The sequence below is a fragment of the Gekko japonicus genome, unplaced genomic scaffold (assembly GCF_001447785.1).
Source record: "Gekko japonicus isolate JY-2015 unplaced genomic scaffold, Gekko_japonicus_V1.1 scaffold452, whole genome shotgun sequence".
Lineage (NCBI taxonomy): Eukaryota > Metazoa > Chordata > Lepidosauria > Squamata > Gekkonidae > Gekko > Gekko japonicus.
This window is the reverse complement of record NW_015167545.1, coordinates 632,924-643,045: the sequence shown is the minus strand read 5'-3', so window position 1 is coordinate 643,045 and position 10,122 is coordinate 632,924. Positions and strand designations below refer to the sequence as shown.

Below are 10,122 nucleotides of genomic sequence, written 5' to 3'. Positions count from 1 at the left end.
GTATTCTGGGGCTCCAGGGTTAAGCCATAGCATGTGATATATGCTGCAAAACTCAGCTGTCAATTAAAAAAAATTGCTAGCCAATTTGGTGTCATGGTTAGAAGCGTGGATTCTAATCTGGGAGAACTGGGTTTTCATTCCCCATTCCTCCACAAGCAGCTGCTGGTGTGACCTTTGGTCAGTCACAGTTCTCTCAGACCTCTCTCAGCCTCACCTACCTCACAGGGTGTCTGCTGTGGGGAGGGAAAGGAGATTGTAAGCCGCTCTGAGTCCTTCAGGTAGTGAAGGGTGGGGTATAAATCCAATTTCCTCCTTCTCTTGCAGATGTGATTTGAAACCTGTGGACAGCACCTGCTTCCCAGTGATTAGAGTGTATGTGTTGGAATTCCATTCCTTGCCTCTCTCCACCACTACCAGCTGATTCAAGACAAAGGGCGCTTTCACTCGCTAATGCTTATACCCTGAAACTCTTGTTGGTCTCTAATGTGGTACTGGACTCAAATCTAAGTATATGATACATTCTCTCATGGGTAAAATAGTCCACTGTCTGCCTAAGCCAGGGGTGTTGAACTCAGTTGTTATGAGGGCCGGATCTGACATAAATGAGACCTTGTTGGGCCAGGCCATGTGTGTCATAAGATGTAATGCCAGGTAGCAGAGATATAAACTTTATAAAGGACACAAACACAAAGGGGTTTTTTTTGTGGGAATATGAGAGACTCCCATGAAGGCAAGCCCAGGAGAATCTCTCAAGTTCTCACCGGGAGATTGGCAAAATGCACAAAGGTCTTTTTGAATTTGCATGAGTCTGCTAAATTACTGAGAGCACAATGAATTACTCACAAAACTTTGCAACATTCAAGGATAATAGAGCTGTGAGAAGAACATAGTGTGATTTTTAGTTAGAAGCTTCTAAGAGTAACGATTTCACTGTGCCTTGTATGAGCCTGCTTGTTTTCTAAAAACGCTGCTGTGAGACTGTGAGAAAACAGTTTTGGTACAGAGAGAGAGAGCTGATCAGTAGCTTCAAGAAATCTGTTGTGTGGTGTGTTGTTACTGAACCCTACCAAAGTCTACATTTTTAAACTTAAAATAAAAACATGCTTAAAACATTAGAATTCTTGCAAGATTTTATTTAACAGTGTCTGATAACTGACACTTCCTCTGAATTATTGCATCAAAATATCTGTGCTGTTGCAATCTTGAGTATGCTGTTCAGGTGTGTATCTGTAAGCCGCAAACCTACGATGACACAGCAGCAGCAGAACTGGAAGAAACAGAAGACAGCCAGTTCCACTGCGGGCCTGATAGAAGCCCTCCAGGGGCCTGATCCGGCCCCCGGGCTGCCTGTTTGACACCACTGGCCTAAGCTAACCATCAGAGCAGAAATTGGTTTGTACTAAACTTTGACTGGTACAGCAGTCAATACCATAATCTTTTTTGGGACAGGGTACATTTCAAAACCCATAAGGGACACCATCGTAGAAAGGAGGACAAGTCTTCTGCAACAGAGCTAGTAAAAACCCCTTTCAACAGAGGCCACAGAAAAACTTGGCCACCATCCCTGCAACCCAGCTGCAACACCATCAGGATAACATTCTTGGGAAAGTGATGACTGGCACTCCTTCCACATTCTTACAATCAACGCATTTGCTTTCTGGGCTGATCGACACACCACCCAAGAAACTGGAAGAGTGTCTATTGAAAGAAGAGACCCTTTGAAGAAATTGAACTCAAGAAGCAGAATTATATATTTTTTTTGGGGGGGAGACACTTGTTTTACAAGTCTGGGGCATAAAGTACTGTATGATTGTGGAGACAGAGCAAGCTCCCTTAGTATTTTGACAGGTGTTTAGCCACCAGAGTTATGAGGCAGTTATGCATAAATCTGCTCTGGTATGTTGGTTTTGCTCAAGGAGAAACGGACTAGATTCACCACCGTGAGACTGCATTTGCATGACCAAATATATAAAGAACAAAAGGGCACTGCTACAGAGATCGTGCAGAACTACAAGCAGCTTTCCCCCTTTTTACCGTTTCCCATCCAGAGTGAAAACTGTTTCCAAGTTAACCCTTTCTTCGTTCAAGGGGAGAAATAATCAGTCACTGCCACAGCCAGGCCTTCAGATGAAATTGGACTATTCCCACAGCCCTTTTGCTCTGTGTGTAGCCTACTGATGCAGCCAGGTGAAACCTGCACCATCAGAAATGCAAGAGTGGTTGTGTACAGAGAAGAGCGTATTAAGGGCTGTCAAGTCATTTCCAACTTATGGCGACCGTATGAATCAATGCCCTCCAAAACATCCTACTATTGATAAACCACCTTGCTTCTTTCAGAGTCAATCCGTCTCGTGTTGGGTCTTCCTCTTTTCATGTTGCCTTCAAGTCTTCCTGGCATGATTGTCTTTTGAAGTGACTCTTGTCTTCTCATAATGGTATCCGTAAAACTCTCCTCCAACATACTAATAGGGAGGTACAGCCCAGAATTTCTTAGGAGAGTGCGAGGAATATTTGTTGCTAACCAGTTATCCTAGCTCACCTGTAGTCCTACCCACTGCTTTAACAATGCTAAAATATGAGCTTGCCCAATTACTAATGTAGCCTTGGAACGGAGGCAGGATGGGGTGGCTGGCAGTTCTGCACTGCCACACTTCCTCTCTCAAATTTCCTCCATGTATTCTACTGTTTAGGTACCAGGTGAAGAGGATGCTACATTACCAGACTTTAACAAATCTAGAAAGGCATGCATTTTGCAAATGCTGCTTCTATAGGATTCTATTAGATACGACTTTGGCTGCTTTACCAAGTTTGTTTGGTTTGCATTTATGGTCTGCTTCCATGGTATTTAAGTTTTAAGCCCCTTCAAGACCCTCAGTGGGGAAGTACAGGGTACAGAATGTTATGCTACATGCAGCCTATGTTTTATTAGCAATATATTAATGCATGTGGCTGTTCCTTCTACCCCTTTTATAACCACAAAAGCAAATCAAATTCCATCTTGTTGTAGTTTACCTAAACAAAGCCAGCTGTAGAATTTGCCCAGGCAAAGATACAGTCATCTTGTTTTCACCCCACTCCTGTAAGGATTCATCTTTGTTAACTTTTGTCCTCCTGTGGTAGATCTGAAGCCTTCTAAGGCACTGATTTCACTACCATCTGATTTCTTTTGGTACCTGGCAGGCTGTTTGGAAGAACACTTAAGATGCTTAGGTGGTAGGTTTATTCTAGTTCTACAATTTATGCAGGTCAGACTCCAGCTTTTCCTGCCCCCCATTTATTTTGATAGTTCTGTGCATTGAAGAAAACTGTAGGTGCTTGTCGTATGAGGAAGCAAGTAAGGGAAAACACTGTTCTCCATGAGGCCACCGCTTAATAGAGTTAAGGCCTAAGGCAGAAATTCCCACACCTCTTGCGCGTTACAATCAAGAGGCTGAAGAACTTAAGTCCCCCCACCATTAGTGACAGATCAGGCACTTCAGGACACGGTTTTCAGCTTTTATTCCACAGCTCAAGTCAGCACACAACTAACAGGCAGACGAGCAAGGACGGACAGCGTTGTTGATACAATCCGGAAGCCTGGTGCTCACCCCTCCACCAACAGATGCTGAACTCTGCCACTACAATCCTCTCCACGGGGGGAAGCACTCCATGCTCTTTGTGGGGGAATGGATGAACAGCTGGCCGCAAACAAATGAGAAATGCTAGACAGCTTTTTAGACTTTAAAAGAGAATTTTACTAGTGAGGCATCTTTCATTAACAGAGTTGGACTTCGCTCTGCTCAGCTCTGTTAGGCTAGACCTGTGGATTCAGAAGAACAAAAGAAGGACACCGATGAGCAGCAGACACCAATGGCCTGAGATCATTCAACGCATTCAGCAAACGACTGTGTTACCCTATCAGGCAGTGATCCCCAACACGGTGCCCGCTGGCCCAATGCTAGGTTTCCTGGTGCCCATCTGCCTCTCCCCCAAAGCAGAATCAACCTGGACTTTCCTACACATTGCTGGAACAGGAGACCAGAGAAACAACAGACTTCATAGTAGGAGGATGCTCAGCTTGCAATTTTCCAACACTTTCTGAGCGGCCCCCAGCCCTCCACAGAAACCATTTTGTGGTGACACCCACTCCCCACTCTCAAAATTCTAAGAGTGCCCACAGGCTTTGTAAGGCTGTAAAGCCCTGCAATAGGGGACAAGAAGGCAACCCTTATCTATTCAAACATTTCCAGTTCTTACAAAGGAAGTTATTAGTTCAAATTTTAGCACAGCATTCTTTCAGATCCCAAATGGTACTAGAGGCAATGACAGTAGGGCACATAGTTTTTAGTGAAGACTCCAAATAGCAGCCTGGGTACCCAGCCTGCAGGAAATACTGATGTGCCCTTACTTGTAGTCTTTGCTAGTGTTTAACCCCCACACATAGTTAACTGTAGAGAGAGCCAGAAAGGCACCAGGTTTGACTATGAAAGCTTGCCTCCAGAGTCCAGCAGTTACTGGGGTCAGAGAGCATATACTCTTCAGGAAACTGTACAGCCTTTCTAAAATAGCACCTGTTTAAGTGCAGAGCCTAAGTATTTTGGCATTTTACTAATCCAAATCAGTGCATCATTGTTATTTCTTTCACCTCTGAGCTCTACAGTGATTGGTACAGCCTGTCCCATGCCAAATATGGTCCTTACCATTTGCAAAACGGCACTGCTTCAAGACCTCGCTGAAGCCCTCACACAGCTTCAGATCCGACTGGTTCTGGGCACACTCCAGGAACTGCTTCATTTCATACTGGCAAGGTGTATATTGAGACTGCTGCGCTGCTGGCTGGGCTGTCTGCGGCTCCTGAGGAGGAAGTGCAAGAGAAATAAGATGGCAGGAGGGGTGTCTGAAGCCAGTAACTACTTGCCAGAAGGAACATGCAGCAAAAATGTAAGAATATGCGGCAAAAGTTTTAACATTTTCATTCTAAAAGCGGCAAGATTTCCCAATTCCAGTGCCTTTGCTATATTGACATCTTGCCAGCGAGGCATCCTGCTAAGTAACGAAAGCAAAATCAGTTTTACTGTACCTCGCAGGATGCTCAACATTTGGTCCTAAAGCAGCTAGTCCAGTTTATGTAGCAGTGTCCCCCTTTTTGACGAAATTAGCCAGTATTATTTTGTTCCATCTCCATTGCTATGGGAACTAGACCAACTCGTAAGCTGGCTGGCCCGTCTGGGTGATGGCAATGGCAACATCAGGCCATCGGTTAACAAGGCGGCAGCTTCTGCCTACTCAGGGGAGATGCCAGCTGTGCAGAAAAACACAACTTTTGAGGGGTTCTCGTAATTTTACAAAAAACTTCCTTGATGGAGGTGGGAAATGCTTCATAAACCTCAGGACACTGGGGGTCAGCTGAGATTCAGCTGGAAGTTTATATGTCGAGAAATCAACCTGATCGAGCAACCCTTCACGAGATTTTGAAAAGCAGAATGAGATTTCTAAGTTGTCTCCTTCTCTATGATTCTTCACAGGTCTGCAGCTTGCTTAACTCTGTTGTGTATCGCCTGGAAACTTTGCTGCCTTCATTGTCCTCCTAAAGCATTGAGGTTAAAAGCAAACCAAGAAACTTGGGAGCTAACCTACTCTTAACATCGTTTAGAATTCTGTTCTCTCTCAACACAGATTTTAAAAGTTTATTGCAGAATGGCTACAACATTTGGTGTTGTGCATTCTTCTTTCAGATTTCCAAATACCCTTGATATAAAGACAACTATGGGGCCTTATTCCAAGGAACATTTATTTCCCACTTCTGTCTTTGACACCAAAGGAACTTTCCTAAGTTGAATCCTACCAGCCAAACCTGTTGGTAACCCAAAAGAGAAGCCCAGTTCCTTGGGCAACCCATTCCTTGGACAAGGAGTGCTGGCCCAGCAACTTCCCATCATTTCTTTTTGGGGTGTGTGTTGTTGTTGGTGGTACAAGAGTTAAGTAAGACAAAGTTTGACTTGCAGTCTGTGAGAACCAGCTAAACAGAAAACAGCCTCCCCGCACTTACCTGGTAAGTGATGTCTGGCCGTGCAGCATCAGAGCCGCCCCCAAACCCTCCAGTCATTGCATGTCCTAGTGTGTGCCCCACAGCAGAGCCCACAGCCACGCCAGCAGCTGTGGTGGCCATCTGGGCCATCAGGCCAGGCTGCCGGGGAGCAGGAGAAGCCACTGCTGATGCAGGGGCAGGTGCTGGGACGGGAGCATGTGCAGCCGGTCGTGGAGCTGCTCGCATTGTTGGCGCACGGCTGTGAAGGCAAGGAAAAAATGCATTTTCAAAGCTGCCCGCCACTCACTGAGATGAGATTTAAACGGACTTCCCTGTTAAACAGGGTCCAGGACATCTAGAGATATGTTCCTATAACAGCTGACCTCACTTCAAATGCTAACAACCTTTTGCTCTATTGCCAATATAAAGTGGAACAGAAGTAAAGAAAAAGCAGAAATGTGGCCTCCCATTTAAAGAGCAGTATTATATTATTATCCTGCCCTCGCTCCAAGAAGTTCAGTGCAGCATACAACGTTTTCTCACATCTTCACAAAAATCTTGAGGTAGAGGTTAGACAGACAGCATATGACTCATGGGGGATGGGATTTGAACCAAGATCTGTCCCCGCTTCTTAATCTAAAAATTTAAATACCAAACCTCACATATCCCAGCACCTAACCTTTGCTCACATGAATGTTTACCAGCAAAACCTTACTGCATGTGGTGGTGGCAGAAAGTGCTGTCAAGTCAGACTTGATTTATGGTGACCCTGTGGGGTTTTCAAGGCAAGAAACGAACATTGCCATTTTGCCTGCCTCTGTGTAGCAATTCTGGACTTCTCTGGTAGTGTACCATCCAAGTACTAACCAGATCCCAAGTACCTTCACTACCCAAAGGAGTCTCAGAGTGGCTTACAATCTCCTTCCCCTTCTCCTCCCCACAACAGACACCCTGTGAGGTGGGTGGGACTGAGAGAACTCTTTCAAGAACTGCCCTTGAGAGCTCTGAAAGAACCTGTGACTGACTCGAGGTCACACCAGCAGCTGCATGTGGACAAGTGGGGAATCAAACCCGGTTCTCCCAGATCAGAATCTGTGCTCTTAAGTACTACTCCAAACTGGCTCTCAGGGTTAGGTTCTGAGATCTGATGAGACAGAGAAAGCCTGAGCCATCCAGGTCAAGACTTAACTGTGTCTACCGACTTTTAATAAAAAGCAGAGGAGAATCTTAGGGTAGGATCACATGACTATGAGTAATCCCCCATGTGCAAACAAGGAGGGGGTGCACACCTGTGCGAACCATACAGAACATCTGCCTATGTTCATGTGAATCTAGCCCCTTAAAGACTCGCAGTTTGCCTCTCCTTATTGGAACACATAATTGTTTTTTGAAATCTGCATGACAGAGCCACTATTCAAGCCACAAACGGGGATGCATACACGTTTCCCTTCATGTTGATCAACAACAAGTGTGCTTCTCATCACAGATGGCTCAGATACTCCTTGCAAGAACCCCAAAATTCATTTTTTTTGCCTTTTTTTCTCTCTAGAGAAGAGAGATACCTGTAACATTTTACCAGGAATATGCCCTTAAGACCAGCTCTTTCAAGCAGCCAACAGAAGACGTTACAAAACAGATTGCCTCTTTAAACTGGTTAAATATTCACAGCCTGTTACCCAACTGCCTCACTCATCAGGACAGAGAAAACATTAAACAAATGCAAGAATCTTCATGTTTTTAAACAGGAGGCCACGTTCCTGCTTTTTTATCACTTCAGTCTCGACAGTGGGCTGAAGGCAGATGTGAGATCAATACCAAGGCTAAGCAGGTATGGCCCTATGAACTTCCTACAAAGGAGACGGCTAAGGAATCATAAACTGTTGGATGTATAGTGATGCATGCATGCAATGCAGATAAATAAGAACCAATGCAGAAATCTGATTGAGAAGTTCTGTTTATTAACAAAGAGAAAGATACCAAAGACAAGACACCTCATAACACCCAGCCACTAGTACCACTAATACTGAGCTCTGGAGGTCCAAGCCATATTATCTGTTTAAGGCAAAGTACAAGGCTTGCTGTGTTTTTAATCAATGCAGCATAGTTCTCTCCTGGAGCAAAAAACAATTATCCTAGAAGGAAGAGAGTTAAAGATCAAGATGCTCATCTCTGTCTTCCTCCCTTGACTCCCCTTTTGGCCTTCCCTATTGGGAGAACTGCCTCTCCCAATAAGCCCTTCCAAGGCAAGGGTTTGGACAGTATGGAGAACAGCCCTGCAGCCTACAAGGGTCCAAAGCACTTCCATGTTCCATTTCTGGAAGTGCCCATACAATCCCAGCACCAGTTCTAGCATCACCTGCCCAGCAAAAATGTACCAAACATTTTAAAATGCAGATATGATCAGCCTGAGGAAGCCTCATGTAACATTGATTATTATTTATTTAGAGCATTTTTATGCCACTCTTCCTACAAGGAGAGTTAGGCCATACATGGTTCATCACCTTCTCAAGAACACTGTAAACTGGTTAAACTGTGCAAGAAAGACTGGCCCAAAGTTACCCAGTAAGACTGATGGCACCCAAGGATTTGTACCTGAGTCTCCCCTGATCTAACCAAACACTAACTACAACAGCACACTGCCTATTAATAAACACCCCTTCCCCACACACTGCTGCAAGTTCTCTATTCTCTTTTTGAGTGCCCCTCAAATGTCTTCATCACCCCATTTCTGTTCCCTTCACCCTTTACTTCCCTTCCAGCTATTCATCATTTAACACTCAGCCACCACGTTTTGCTACTACCATATTCAGAGCTTTTTGTGTGGAAAAAGCCCAGCAGAAACTCATCAGCATAATAGGCCTTCCCTTGGCTTGTCCGAGCACCCTGTGGCTGCAGGGAGCCCGGGCAAACTGGCCCTTGGACAGGCTGGGGAAGGCACTTAAATGCCTCCCCGATCCTTCCAGGGAGCCCCCTGGCCTGCCTGCCTCGGAGTCGCCGGGGGTCACGCTCCAGGCCTTCCCTTTGTAGCCAGGCACGCAGAGGGTTTGGCTGTAGTGGGCGTGGCCAACTCTGAAGCCAGCCGGAACTCCGTTCCCGTGCGTTCCTGCCCATAAATAGCCCTGACCACACTGATGCACACGGAAAAGGAGGAAAAGGCAACACTGTCCAATCCTACGCTTCTTTACGCAACGGGAGGCTCCACTCTGGTCAACGGGCCTACATTCCAAAATTTAGGAGTGGATCCTACCACTCCGCTGAGCACAGTTGCTTTACTAAAATAATTAGACCCCACGTTTACTTTTTGCTCCTGTTCGAACCTTTCTCCGTTCCAAGGAGCTTTCCCCCAAATTAAATAGCTCTTCCCTTGGAAGAAGAGCCACTTTTAGTTAGAGAAAGACTAGTTGGAGAGTGGTTGGGATCCCCCCCAATGAGAACTACAGCCATGCTGGGCCTATTTCGTCAACAAACGCACAACGCACCCCCCGCTTTCCCCCTTTTTAACTCAAAACACTCTGGCGCCCCCATGCCTTTACCTGGCCGGCGGGGCCATGCGGGAAGTCCGGCTTCGGCTTCCTCGAGGCATGACGACGGCAAGAACCTGGATCCTCGACTCGCTTCTTCTCTCCGGCTTCCTCACCTCCGCCGAGACGTGCGTATTTTCCTGCTTCCGGTCCGCCTACAACCCCTTCCCCCGCTTTCTTCTCAAGGTCACGCGCAAAAAGAACTCCACCTTGCTTCAGCTGCGCCTGCGCGTTTTAACACCGCCATGCGCCGTGAAAGACGGATGAAGTGACGCATTGACCCCGCCCCCATGTGAGAAACAGGCGGGACGAGGGCGATGACGAAACGAGAGGCGGGGCCTGGCTCTACCTTCCCCTATTGGAAATAGGAGGGGCTACGTTCGATATGAACATAAGAGGGGCAGGAGGGTTTTAGCGCCATCTTTTAGGCCAATTTAGTGTGCTTTTATTGTTTTAAAAAGTACACCGACGTGAGTCTTGGCAAGGGGAGGGTGGTCTAAAATCTAATGAAATAAATTAAACAAGGTTAAGCAATGCTCCCTCTAAGCTGTGGAGTCTTGTGAGCAAAAATTCTACTTTGTGAGCTGCTGGCAT

At 45.9% G+C, this 10,122-nt stretch overlaps 1 protein-coding gene across 1 annotated transcript; it reads right to left on the bottom strand.

Moving 5' to 3' along the window:
• Positions 1-3,460: 3,460 nt before the first annotated feature.
• Positions 3,461-9,739, bottom strand: CHCHD2 (coiled-coil-helix-coiled-coil-helix domain containing 2). The gene is made up of 4 exons (XM_015413648.1): positions 9,541-9,739; positions 6,029-6,266; positions 4,680-4,833; positions 3,461-3,799 (listed from the first exon to the last, which is right to left on the bottom strand). Exons 1-4 carry the CDS (start codon positions 9,588-9,590, stop codon positions 3,789-3,791), a joined length of 453 nt encoding a protein of 150 aa, XP_015269134.1. The 5' UTR covers positions 9,591-9,739; the 3' UTR covers positions 3,461-3,788.
• Positions 9,740-10,122: the final 383 nt, after the last annotated feature.